Below are 13,807 nucleotides of genomic sequence, written 5' to 3' on the forward strand. Positions count from 1 at the left end.
TGATTACACTATCCATGTTTCTATTTCTTCCTGAGTCACTATTGGTAAGATATACTTTTCTACTAATTTGGTCATTTTATTTTAAGGTTTAGTGAAATAAAGTTGTTTCTATCTTCCTTTTTTTTACATTTCTGTAGGATCAGAGGGAAGTCTATTTCTTTATTCCTAATGATTTTTATTCCTGATATAGTTTTATTCCTAATACGGTTATTTATGCTTCCTTTTTTGTGGTCTGCCTTTTATTTAAAAAAAATTATCAAATTTTCAAAGTCTTTTCAAAGAACCAGAATTTTGTAGCATTTGCTCTTCCTTATTACATCTACATTTACTTTCTTTTTTTTTTCTTTTTAGATTTTATTTATTTATTTGAGAGAGTGAGAAAGAAAGAGAGAAGGAGCCAGCAGAGGGGCAGAGAAGCAGGCTTCCCACTGAGCAAGGAGTCTGATGTGGGACTGGATCCCAGGACCCTGGGATCATGACCTGAGTCAAAGGCAGATGCTTAACCAATTGAGCCACCTAGGCACCCACACATCTATATTTTTTTTCTGTCAATAATTTACTCTTATTTTTTTCCCTTTTACTTTATTTGGATTTATTTTGCTCATCCTTATCTAACAACTTGAGGTCTATGTTTAGCTAATTTATTTTTTGCTTTCTTTTAAAAAATGTATTCATTTAAAGCTGTGAGCTTCTTTCTGAGTATCCCTTGCTTTAGTTACATTATAGAAATTTTGATATTCAGTATTTTCCTTACCATTCAGCTTGAAATATTTCTTAATTTCTATTGTGACTTTTCTCTCTGAATATTTGGGTATTTTCTCATTATTTTTCATAAATAATGTCCACCATAATTTCACTGTGGTATGAGAATGTATTCTGATCTTTGTGTAGAGAATGTACTTTGTACTTTGATCCTGTAAAAATTTGCTCAGACTTGTTTTGTGGTCCAGCATACCATTAATATTTTTAAGATATGCATACCTGTAACCTCTAAGAAGCTATAATATTATGGAAACTTAATATAGGCATATGAATAATTATAATAAGTAGTAGGAAATCCTAACTAATGCCCTAAAGGAAGCACAGATTAATTATGACCGTGGGAATGCTAAGGGATCCATTTCGAGATGGACACATCTAACAAAGCTTCATGGAAGTGCTACTGAAATCTAATTGTAATAAAAAAGAGAACTCTACAAAAAAAAAAAAGAGAGAAAGAGAGAGAATTCTAGGTGGAGGGTATTGTGGAGAAAAGCCACAGAGAATGAAAATAGCAGACCGTGTAGAGGAAATAGAGCCTAATTCTGTTTGGCTAGAGCATGGGATGAGTGAGCAAAAGGGAAAAGTGGAAGGATTTTGGAAAAGTATTTTGGTACTACTGGAGAAGCATGTATAGCAGGCCAAAGAGACGGTTCTGTTAGTAGGAGCCACTGAAGGTTGTAAGCAGGAAACGAACGCTGGATTTTAGGTAATTAATCTGACAGTTGTGCATAAGATAGCTCAATAAATTTAGCCTAAGAGTCTCCTATACTTCTATACCTCCTAATATAACAATATTTATGATGATATATTCTAGAGTAAGAGTGATTACCTGAGCTATAAAGAAGAGAGAAAGGGAATCCTTGTTCTTCATTGAGCATTTATTTTGTATCAAGCTCTGTGTGGTCAGTTCACTAATTGCAGGTAATTTCTAATTTTTTTTCATATAAGCATAATAACCCTATGAAATATTGATGATAGGGACTCCTGGGTGGCTCAGTTGGTTGGACGACTGCCTTCGGCTCAGGGCGTGATCCTGGAGTCCCGGGATTGAGTCCCGCATCAGGCTCCCAGCTCCATGTGGAGTCTGCTTCGCTCTCTGACCTTCTCCTTGCTCGTGCTCTCTCTCACTGTCTCTCTCTCTCAAATAAATAAATAAAATCTTTAAAAAAAAAAAAAAGAAATATTGATGATAAAAAGTTTTATGTTCACCTTACTATATTTACTAGGGTTAAAGCAGACTAACAGGCCTTAGGATAGTTTTAAAAACAAGGGTTAAAATAAGAAGAACTGAATAATAACACTCAGTAGCAAAGTTTAATTTTAGCTTAGATATTAAACAGTATTTCAGTTGAAATAGGGAGGCATTTAAATTTAGATAATGTTTCCTGAATCATTTTTGGGGTTAATGCATCTTATAATTGTGCACATACACTCATACAACACACACACACACACACACACACACACGTTTACTCACCTGAAGGCCCAGACTGGACCTGAGCCTTCAGGCTGGTCTCCTTCTCTGACAGCTGTATATTATCAGGGTCTATGGGTTCCTTACTGTTTGGGTCAGAATGCTTCATGTTATTAGAATCAGACTGAGGAGCATCTGAAGGTTCTTTAGTGATCTCATCCTCTTGCACAGATGTTGACCAATTCTGATCCACAAATAAAATTCTGTCTTTGGTTTCAGTATCTAGCCAGTTTAAAGAGAATCTGTTAGATACAATGCTAGAAAAACTGACAGTCATAAAATATAAGAATTCCTTTGATTCCCTCCATGTAGTGTACCTGTTTGGTGTTCGGCCTCTTGTGCATTCATTTTCATGATGTATTGCTGCCTGATCTGTTTAGCAAATCTCGCAGGGTTGTCCCATGGTATATTGAACATCTCAGAAGCTGTCCCATATATCATCTCAGAAGGCATTAGCTTTCCTTCTTCATTAACCTCAGAGAGTTTCAGGCTCTCAAAAGTAAACACTTTGAAGGCTCGTTCTACTTCATTCCAGCTCAAGACTTCTGTAAGAAAGCAGGAACTATGCTGCTAGGAATGCTCTTATTACCACATGGTACAGGGCTGACAGAGGGGCCATCAGGGGGTCTGTCCACTGCAATCACAAGGGAGTCATGTCATGCTGGGTGTTGACCTGACTTTAAACATAGGCTCTGCTATTTTGCAACAAATATGGATAGTACCTAATAATAAGAAAGCTGCACAATCAAGATATAATCTATCAAGAAAATGCTCACAAATTGCTTCATAGCTTAATCAATATTAGGTGTGTTAATATTAATTCACATGGACTCTTCAGGGTACCATATTTGTTGAATATGTTTAAAACTGATCATTTCTAAGCAAAAGCACCTTTACTGCTGTTTAATTTGAAGTAAAAAAATAAATTACTTGTGTCTGACATGCACTGTTATATTCAGTATGTTCTATTGTTCCTTAGGGTTCAGAAAAGGCCTCTTTTCTCCCACTTGAACTGGTGTAGTACATAATTGTTCTTCAAAGGTTAACAGCTTTCAACTGGCCCTATTCATTTGCGCATTTATTCTCTTACAGCATTTTTTGTCCATTCACCCACACCCTCCCCTGCTTGCTCACTTGTTTTTGTTTTCTATATATCAGACTTTGTCATAGGTCTCTGAAATTCAAAGAAAGGATTTGCTTCTTGTGTTTTAGAAGTTCAAGGTAGAGGGGTGGGAGGTAGGTATTAACAAATAATCACAGGATTCCATGAGGAAAAGTAAAATGATTGTGGCAGATTAATGATTCTGGGGTAACTTCCACTTTTTCTCCAAAAGAAATGAGGACATAGAAAGGGTTCTTTTGAGGAAAAAATACATGAGGAAATACAGAAGGGAGATAGGGAAAAGGTAAAAGTTACAGAATTAAGAATTAAGGAAAGTTTGCTCAGTCATTCATTTTGCAAACATCTTTTGAGCACATATTAATTGTCAAGGATTATAGTAAAAGCTGGGACCACAGCAGTAGAGTTAGCAGTGAACCCTGGATCTTCTAGAGTATCCATTCTGGTGGCTGGAAAGAGGGCAAACAGATAAGTGTATGCCATATCAGAGATGATAAGAAGGATAACGCCAGATGAAGGGGTAAAAAGTGGTAGTGGTTAGGGAGGTGCTTCTTTTTTATATAAGGTAGTCAGAGAAAAACCCTCTGAACAATTAAGCAAAAATGTGAAGGAAGTGGGAGGGCAAGTCCTGTGAATATCTGGAAGAAAAGGGATGGAGGCAGGTGAAATAGCAAGTGCAAAGGTCCTGAGGCAAGGGACTGACCAACAGGTTCAAGGAATCACAGCATGACCAATGTAGATCGAGTGGAGTGGAATGATGAGTGCTTGACTGACAGGTTATGAGCTCAAAAAGTGGGCGGTAGAACAGTTTAGATTATTCTTTGAGTGACAGGGGTGTCCATCAGAGAATTCTGTATTAAGAGGGTATATTGTATACTAACATTTTGAAAGGACGATTCCAGTAATTGCATGAAGAAAAGACTGGGTGAAAAGGTGAAAGCCTGTTAACCAACTGGAAAGCTATTGAAATGGTCCAAGTGAGAGGTGATGGTGGCCTGGGATGCCATGGCAGTGAGGGATGTGGAGGGACTGGTTATGGAGCAAAAGACACAAAAATGAATCAGGGATGACTCCAAGGTTTGGGAAGAGAATGGCTGCCATTTACTGAAATAAGAAGGACTGACTGTGAAGGGACAAATTTTGGGAAGTCAAGAGTTTGGTTTTGGATCTGTTAGGTTTGAAGTGTTGATAGGTGAGAAGAAGAGAGAAGAGGAGGAGCAAGGGTTTTGGAGGGAACACATAAGCAGGATATGTGTGACATGGCAGCGGTAGCAACAGAGACAAGAATCCTGTGCTGTGTTTAGGACAAGTTGGAGAGAGCGTGGGGTCATACCACAGACAGAAGGAGAGGCGGAGTGCGGCAGGATATAGACAAGGGACAGACATTCTCAGGAACACCAGAACCCGGTGGTTATGTAAACAAAGTTCTCCACATACCCAGGTAGGTAGGCTCCACCCTGCTTTTCCATGAGGTAATGGTGTGTATTCAAAAGATTTTGTTGTTTCTTTACCATTTTGCCTACTTAAATATCAAAGAGGAAATCATGAATAAAATATTTCATGATTTGCTTAGGGTGAGAAATGAAACGAGGTGCTTTTCTGTTTCTTGGGGCAAATGCTTTCTTGTCAAATAAAGATATCTATAATTTCATATTCCCTCTTATAAGTAGGAATGTATCTGCTGATTGCCTCAAGTGGAAATAAAGTTGTTTTTTTTTTTTAAGATTTTATTTATTTGAGAGAGAAAGAGAAAGAGAGAGCATAAGCAGGGGGAGGGGCAGAGGCACAAGCAGACTCCCCACTGAGCAGAGAGCCGTATGCAGGGTTCAATCCCAGGACTCCCAGATCATGATCTCAGCCTAAGTCACACACTTAACTGACTGAGCCACACAGGTACCTATGAAAATACAGTTTTTGAAGGAAATGACTGTTTCTAAAATCCCAGTGAACTCTGCAATGAGAAGCTGATTTTAGATTCTCAAAATTACCTCTCTTTCCTCACTCCTCCAGGAATTAAACTGGGTTTTAGAGGGGAGGAGGTCGGGGGTGTGTGTGAGCCAGGTGATGAGTATTAAGGAGGGCATGTATTACATGGAGCATTGGGTGTTATATGGAAACAATGACCCATGGAACGCTATGTCAAAAACTAATGACAAGGGTAGGAGCAAGATGGTGGAGGAGTAGGAGACCTGAATTTCATCTGGTCCCAGGAATTCAGTAAGATAGTAATCAAACCATTCTGAACACCCACAAACTCAACTGGAGATTGAAGAGAAATAGAGCACCAATTCTAGGAACAGACAAGCAACCCCTTTCTGGAAGGTAGGACATGCAGAAAAGTGAATCCGAGGCTATATATGGAAAGAGAGGCCGTGGGGGAGGGGCTGGCTCCTGGCAAGCCGTAGAGCAGCAGAGCACAAAATCGGAACTTTTAGAAGTCTGCTCCACTGAGGGACATTGTTCCAGAGGCAAAGTGGCAGATGGAGCCCTCGCAGGGACAGTGTGGTCTCAGGACCTGCAGAAACACTGGGGGTGCCTAAGTGTGTCAGAGCTCCCAGGTATCTGAGCAGGGAAGCCAGCTACAGAGACAGAGCTGAGGAGGGGGCTCTCAGCTCACGGTTACCTTAAACCGTAATCCAAGGCACAGCTGGGCTACTGCTCTTTCGGTAGGGACCCCACAAGCGGCAGATTCAGGAAGACTCACCTTCCTCCCTGGGGAGGAGTAGCATGGGAGCATCCTGAAGGAATCAGCTGGATTTGGAGACTCCAAACCGGCCCATGCGCCAGAGATAGAAACGCTCTGTCACAAGCTGGGTGAGCTCAGAGTGCGGCCAGAGACCAGGGAGGCAGGAGGGATTGAATGCTTTTCTCTGAGGGTGCACTGAGGAGTGGAGCCCCGAGCTCTCGGCTCCTCTGGGTTGGAGATTGGGAGGCCGCCATCTTCATTCCCATTCTCCATAGCTCTATGGAAAGCGTTCAGGGAACAAAAGCTCCCAAGAGCGAACCCAAGCAGATTACTTAGTTTGGCCCCTGGCAAGAGTGGTGCAATTCTGCCTCAGGCAAAGACATTTGAAAATCACTGCAACAGGTCCCTTCCCCAGAAGATCAGTAAGAACCACAGCCAAGACCAAGTTCACCGATTAATGAGAACAGTGGAATTCCAGAGCTACAGGAACACAGCATATAGAATTCGTGGCTTTCCCCCCATGATTCTTTAGTTTTTCAAAGTTAATTTTTTTTAATTTCATTTTTTTCTTACTCTATTCTTTTTTAATTTTTTCCCCTTTCCTATTTTAATGTCATTTAACTATTTTATCTTATCAATACCTTTTAAAAAATCTTTTAAAATATTCATTGTTATAGTGATAGTCTATCCTTCATTGTATTTAAACTTATTTTTTGTATACATGTAAGTTTTTCTTTCTTTAAAATTTTTGGATAGAGTTTCTACTAACAGACCAAAATATACCCTAAATCTATCATATGGCTTTGTTCTAGTCTCCAGCCTGATCACATTGTCTCTTTTTTCTTTTTTCAACCAACTGCTTATCTTATCAATTCCTTTTTAAGAATCTTTTTAAATTTTCATCTTTACAGTCATTTTCCATCCCTTGATCATGTTTACCCTTATTTTTATATATGTGTGTACGTGTGTGTATATATATATATATTCCACCCCTTCTTCTCTCCCCCGTTTCGGGTCTCTTCTGATTTGGTTAGTGTATATTTTCCCAGGGTTGTTGTTAACCCTTTTAGCATTTTGTTCTCTCATTCATCTATTCTTCTCTGGACAAACGACAAGGCAGAAAAACTCACCTTAAAAAAACAAACAAATGAAAAAGAACAAGAGGCAATACCAACGGCTAGGGACCTAATCAATATGGACATTAGTAAGATGTCAGAACTAGAGTTCAGAATGACGATTATCAAGATCCTAGCTGGGCTTGAAAAAAGCATAGAAGAGGGACGCCTGGGTGGCTCAGTTGGTTAAGCAGCTGCCTTCGGCTCAGGTCATGATCCCAGCGTCCTGGGATCGAGTCCCACATCAGGCTCCTTGCTCAGAAGGGAGCCTGCTTCTCCCTCTGCCTCTGCCTGCCTCTCTGTCTGCCTGTGCTCGCTCTCTCTCCCTCTCTCTCTGACAAATAAATAAATAAAATTAAAAAAAAAAACTTAAAAAAAAATTTCTTAAAAAAAAAAAAAGCATAGAAGATACTAGAGAATCCCTTTCTGGAGAACTAAAAGAACTAAAATCTAACGAAGTTGAAATTAAAAAAGCTATTAATGAGGTGCAATAAAAAATGGAGGCTGTTACTGCTAGAATAAATGAGGCAGAGGAGAGAATTAGTGATACAGAAGACCAAGTGATGAAGAATAAAGAAGCTGAGAAAAAGAAACAGACAGCTACTGGACCATGAGGGGAGAATCTGAGAGATAAGTGATACCATAAGATGAAACAATATTAGAATAATTGGGTTCTCAGAAGAAGAAGAAAGAGAGAGAGGGGAAGAAGGTATATTGGACCAAATTATAGCAGAGGATTTCCCTAATTTGGTGAAGGGAACAAGCATCAAAATCCAGGAGGCACAGAGAACCCCCTTCAAAATCAATAAAATAGGTCCATACCCCATCATCTAATAGTAAAACTTACAAGTATCAGAGACAAAGAGAAAATCCTGAAAGCAGCTTGGATAAGAGGTCTGGAGCCTACAGTGGTAGAAATATTAGATTGACAGCAGACCTATCCACAGAGACCTGGCAGGATAGAAAGGACTGGCATGATATATTCAGAGCACTAAACAAGAAAAGTATACAGCCAAGAATACTACATCCAGCTAGGCTGTCACTGAAAACAGGAGAAATTAAAAGCTTCCAGGACAAAAACTAATGACATACTATTTGGTGACTAACATAACATAATTTAAAAAAAAATTCCTTAAAAAAAAAAAAGAGCAAAAAATGACCCATTCTGTGAGAAGAGGTGAACTTGAATCAACACACCCTTGGCACCACATGGCCAGGGGCTCTTTACTCGGTGCTCTTACCTGGGATAGGGATCACCATGGTTTCTGCAATGATGTCAAGGAAGGGATATGGGGGTGGGGAGCAGGGAGAAGAAAGGAAGGAGCAGATTATGCTCATCATGGAAACACAGTGGAAAAGAAAACTCAGTGCATTAAATTGAAGACTGTTATGTATCATAGTTGTCATAATATTGCTAATGATGTTACTCAAGATGAGAGAATCAAAATACCCCCCTCAGCTTCTGAAAGCTCTTTCAATAATCAAAATACTTTTTACAAATAGGAGTGTCATCTTAAGAAGCACATGTGACCATAAATGAATGAGTTTAAGCCAAGGCAAAAAATGTACTCACCATTCGTACAGAAGTGCATGAGCTCATGAATTGTAGCTAGACGTTTAGTGCTATTCCATGGCGGGGGCAGAGGGAATTTAAGGAATTCCCACAGTGGCAACTTGGACTGCATCTCCTGCTCAATTTGAACTGGGTCAAAATTCTTCTGGTCCTGATGAAAAAGAGCAACATGACAGAAGACATTAGAGTAAGCTGTCAAGTGCCTAATGCATATGGAGAAGGCAAAACCTGATACCTTCACTCTCATTATTTGGAAACAGGGGAAATCAATGGTAATTGGGGAAGACAAACTGTTGGTATTTTGCTGAAGGTCAAAAAAGCTCGTTCTCACTTTGCCAGGGGTGTCCCCTGTGCACAGAAATGATGGATTCTTCATTAGCTATGACAAACTGCCAAAGTTTCATATATATTCATCTCTCCCTTCTGAGATCCCTCTTTGGCCTCAACTAGTTTTTCCACATTGGTGGATATATAAAGCAAATAACTATAAGATTTTAAAGCAAATTTGGTACACTGACAATCAATTAAACAGTTAACTGGACCTCTATAATTAGACAAGTTTTCTTTGCTCCCGCATGCACCTCTATTTCCTGAGGTCTCACTTTGAAAGCAGAGATCCATTTTGAATATGATTTTTAATGCCATAGGTAAAATTATCTAACCGTAATTTCTTCAATGGATAATTACAAATGGGCTTTCTTGGATCACTTCTCCTTGGGGTGGCCCAATTATTATTACCTTTAGAGCATACTTCTTGTGGGCATGTGCATCATGATAGTCCAATAGGAGAGGACCTTTGGGCACTGCTTTGCTTTCATTTTCTTCTTCAGATAAGAATATTTCATGGAGATTCTATTCAAATTGAAATATAGTGACTTAAAAAGAGAATCCATACTTTTTCAAAGCATGCAAGCTCTTTGGATATCTCATGTCATCTGACCTTTTTCTCCCTCTCTGTGAGACAGAGAGAGGGCAGGATGGACACAATGTGAGCTGCAATTCTGTGGTCCAGCCCATCTGCTCTTGGAGGAGGCTGCGCCAGACTGGGCGGGACAAGGTCTTCTTCAGTTGCCACAACCTGTTTAAATAAGCAGGTGAGAGAGTCAGTTTAGTGGTCAGCTAAATACTAAATAAATACTTACTGATACTTATGGATTTCCATTGCTCTTACTAAAAAACAAGGCGGTTTTTACCAATAACATCCAATGATTACATAAAGTGGCAGTGATTATCAAAATAAAAAAGGAAATGTTTACAATGCATCCATTAAAGTAGATATAATTTTAATGTGTACATTAGAATATATAACACAAAACACAAATGGTCAACAGGAAAATTCATTATAACAGAAATCAAAATACCAATATGATAAATTTTTTTTTCTTACTGATTTGCTCTTTCTCTTAAAGCACTGGAAACCACTTATACCTTTGGATTTAGTAAGTATTTATTAAGTGCCTATCATATGCCAAGCACTGTATGAGGCATCTTTTAATACATTACCTCATTTAAGCAGTACAGCAACATTATGGTGTAGATATTATCTTAATTTTACAGGGGAAGGGTTAGGGTGACTGAAGTTAGTGACTGGTGCAAGTCCAAGGCTACTGAGTGGGGTTCAGGTCAAGTCCTCATTCTTTCTTCAACGGAGTGATAGACGGTGAGATCAGTAAGGGGAAATAAGTCTCCTTTATATGGGGAAACAGAGGTCTAGAAAGATTACATGGCTTGTTCGATTTTACCTGGCAAACAAAAGAAGCTGAAATGTAATCAAGGTAGACACCTAATTTATAGCTTTTCTCTTCAAGTCCTGCAATCATTCTCTGTGATTTCACATCCTTTTACAGGGTTTCTCAACCTTAGAACTTAAGACACTTTGAATTAGACAGTTATATGTTGTGGGTTCTTCTCTGTGCAATGGAGAATCTTTAGCAGTATCCCTGGCCTCAAACCATTTCATGCCAGCATCTCCCCTCCAATTGTGTCAAGCAAAAATATCTCCAGACATTGCCAGATGTCCCCTGGGAGGAAAAATCAGCTGCTATTGAAAACCACTGCTACAGAGGGCTAACAAAATAGTCTCCCATACTTTACCCTTTGTCAACTCCTTACTTTCATAAGAGCCACTCATATCTCCACTATCTCCGATCATCTCTTGGACCCACTCCAATCACAAAAGACCACTCAAAACTGTTCTACCTCTGAAATGTTAAACTCTAATAGCCTGTCTTGAAAAAAAACTATCTCATTCCTCTTATATTTTAATTTTTTCCTTCCCATTATTAAGTATTTTTTCAATCAACATGATCTACTATCAGTTGCCTTCTGTGGGTCAGGCAATAAGGTTACCAGCTGATGGTTGTAATACAGCAGGTGGTTAATAAGCATTTGTTGCTTTGAATTTAGTTGAATAAAATAATAAAGACCAAGATAAAATGATACCACAAGCTCTACAGGACTTTTCAGCTTTTATGAATTTATTGATAGAATAAAACTACTGGCCTCCTTGAAACCTTATGTGAAAATGAAAGGTAACTGTGAGTGTGCTTATCTAATCAGTTAGAAAACTAAAGCAGACATAAAAATGTATAGTGAAGGTAAAAGTGATGATAGAGTCTGAACAGGACTTTAAAACAAACATTTGAAAATTCAGAGACATAAAGGAATATGTTATATTCATGCAATAAGGACAACGACAGGCAGTTGTAAAAAGAAATTGGAGAATTTACAAAATATATACAATCTATTTTTGAGAAAAAACTTCACTAGCAGACTGGACTCCAGAGAAGAATGAATTAATTGGGAGTTAAGCTGGAATTCCCCAAAAGACAAAATTAATAGAAAATGTAAAAGACAAGGAGGAAAAACCAGAAGTTCCACCATCCATCTAATAAAAGGATAATCAATAGAAAAAAAATAATGTTTGAGGCTATGTTTAATTCAGCAAATACAGATTCAGTGTCTGTGGTGGGTTACATGTGGTTATGGTGTGCTGGGCATACTGCAGTGAAAAGATTAGTATTAAGTCCCTACTTGCATGGAGCTCCTATTCTAGTGAGAAGGGGGAGGTAAGACACAAAGCAAATAAATTATTTTAAGAGGAGTGGTTGTTGATAAGAAAATAAAACCAAGTGATATGGTAAAGAAAACTCTGTGTTGTCAAGGGTTTCCTTTGGATCAGGTGGGAGAAAGGCTAAGGAATACCATTTCCATTGGGCACTGAATGAAAAGGAGTATCCTCCAGGCAGACATGGGGGTGAAAATTTTTCTAGGAAAAGAAGTTGGAGTAAAAAGCTACAGTGGAAGTAAATAGTGTAGTTGAGGAAAACCCAGAAAGCCTATGTAGATGAAGAGTAGTAAGTGTGTGTTGTGTGTGTGTGTGTGTGTGTGTGTTGAGGGGGGCAGGACATGAGATGATAGATTGACAGATCAGCCCAGACCCATATTTTTAGGGTCCTCCAATGTAAGGAATTTTGATTTTATTCAGAATGTAATCAGAAACCAGATTATAATCCTTTAGATTGCTAGTGACAATGATAAAACAAAGCCCTACCTGGACATAGCCTTGTGTTATGAATTATAGAGAGAAAATTCTAATAGCTTCCAGAAAGAAAAAAACAGATTATCTGCAAAGATAAAAGTGTCAGATTGACATGAGATTTCTCAGCAACATTAGAAGAAAGAAGACAAAAAAGCAATGCCTTCGAAATACTTTTTCACTTAAGACTGACTAGGTTCTAAGGCAGTTTCTGACACTCACTACTCGGACAAGTTACTTAATCTTTTTATGCCTCATTTTCCTTATTTGTAAAAGAGGGAACAAAAATAGTTTCTGCATCATAGTGTTGTCCTAAGGATTAAATGAATTAGTTTATAACAACTCTTCTCAAACACATACAGAAAACTCATGAGAATCGACCACATACCTCAGGTCCCATGGAAAGTTCAGGAAATTTATGAAGACCATGTTTACTGACCATAATGCAATAAAACTAGGAACTGGCAATAAACAATAGAAATGAAAAGAAAAGATTTAGAACTGAATAGACTGAAAGCATCAGGATGCAGCCAAAGAAATACTCAAAAGGAAATGTATAGCCTTAAGCAAAAAGCCTGAAAGTAAATGAGGTAAGCTTTTGATTCAAATAAAATGCAAAATGAACTCAAAGAAATCAGAAAGAAGGAAATAATAAAGATAAATGAGAAAATTAGTTAAACATAAAGTAGAAAGTGTTGATCAATGAAGCATAATGCTAGTTCTTTGAAAAGACTGGTACAGTAGATATGCTATTGACAGCCATGATCAAGAAGAGAGAGGGGACAAATAAGTAACATTAGTCATAGAGAATGAGCATAATTAGATGCCAAACAAATTTAAAAAGGCAAGTAAGTGAATAAAGAACTTTATATGATATTGAAAACACAAAATGGCCATATTTATTAAAAAATACTAATGACTAAAATTGACCTCAGAAAGAGAAAAATCTGATTAAACCTACAACCATTAAGGAAATTTTATCAGATGAGATCGGGCACGTTCAGAGTGGTATGGCCATAGACAAGGAAATTTTAAAGAAAAAGGCTATTAACCACCCATTTACTTGTCTACCTCCTCTTTCTTGTCCATTAAAATGACACTAGACACAGATAGTGTAAAGGATACATCTCCCGAAACTTCAGAGAATATGAGAGTAGTAGCAAAAGAAAGAGCATAGCAAAAGAAAGGGGATTAAAGTAAATGATCAAAGTAAACTTTGGTTTTACTTAAAGTGTTCTATAATCTTTGTAAAGGAAAATACACTCAGGGATTTTGTGTGTAGTTTAAAATAGGGAACACCAAAGCAAAGAGAGATGAAATGACGAATTCAAGGTTACCCAGCTGGGAAAGGCACCACGGCATGTACCCACTTACCTGTTCCAGCATACAATGCAGTATCAGGGGCACAGAGATGAATTCTTCTGGAATCTGATTCAGCAAGTCATTGTAATATCTCATGTCTACTTCAGTTGTTAAGACAAAAGTCACTGTAAAATATACAATATATCACTGCTCAGTTAAGATGTGTTCTCCATTTCT

The 13,807-nt window shown here is 38.2% G+C and overlaps 1 protein-coding gene across 1 annotated transcript in view; it reads right to left on the reverse strand.

Annotated features, from left to right (window-relative positions):
- Nucleotides 1-13,807, reverse strand: part of SPAG17 (sperm associated antigen 17) — a 241,725-nt gene that overhangs the window by 130,453 nt on the left and 97,465 nt on the right. The window contains exons 10-15 of the mRNA XM_044239012.1: nucleotides 13,643-13,755; nucleotides 9,671-9,808; nucleotides 9,469-9,582; nucleotides 8,731-8,881; nucleotides 2,554-2,781; nucleotides 2,240-2,458 (exon numbers count right to left, since the gene is read on the reverse strand). Of these exons, the coding sequence (XP_044094947.1) occupies nucleotides 2,240-2,458; nucleotides 2,554-2,781; nucleotides 8,731-8,881; nucleotides 9,469-9,582; nucleotides 9,671-9,808; nucleotides 13,643-13,755 (963 nt within the window). The remainder of the gene's footprint in view (nucleotides 1-2,239; nucleotides 2,459-2,553; nucleotides 2,782-8,730; nucleotides 8,882-9,468; nucleotides 9,583-9,670; nucleotides 9,809-13,642; nucleotides 13,756-13,807) is intronic.

The sequence above is a fragment of the Neovison vison genome, chromosome 2, assembly GCF_020171115.1.
Source record: "Neovison vison isolate M4711 chromosome 2, ASM_NN_V1, whole genome shotgun sequence".
Lineage (NCBI taxonomy): Eukaryota > Metazoa > Chordata > Mammalia > Carnivora > Mustelidae > Neogale > Neogale vison.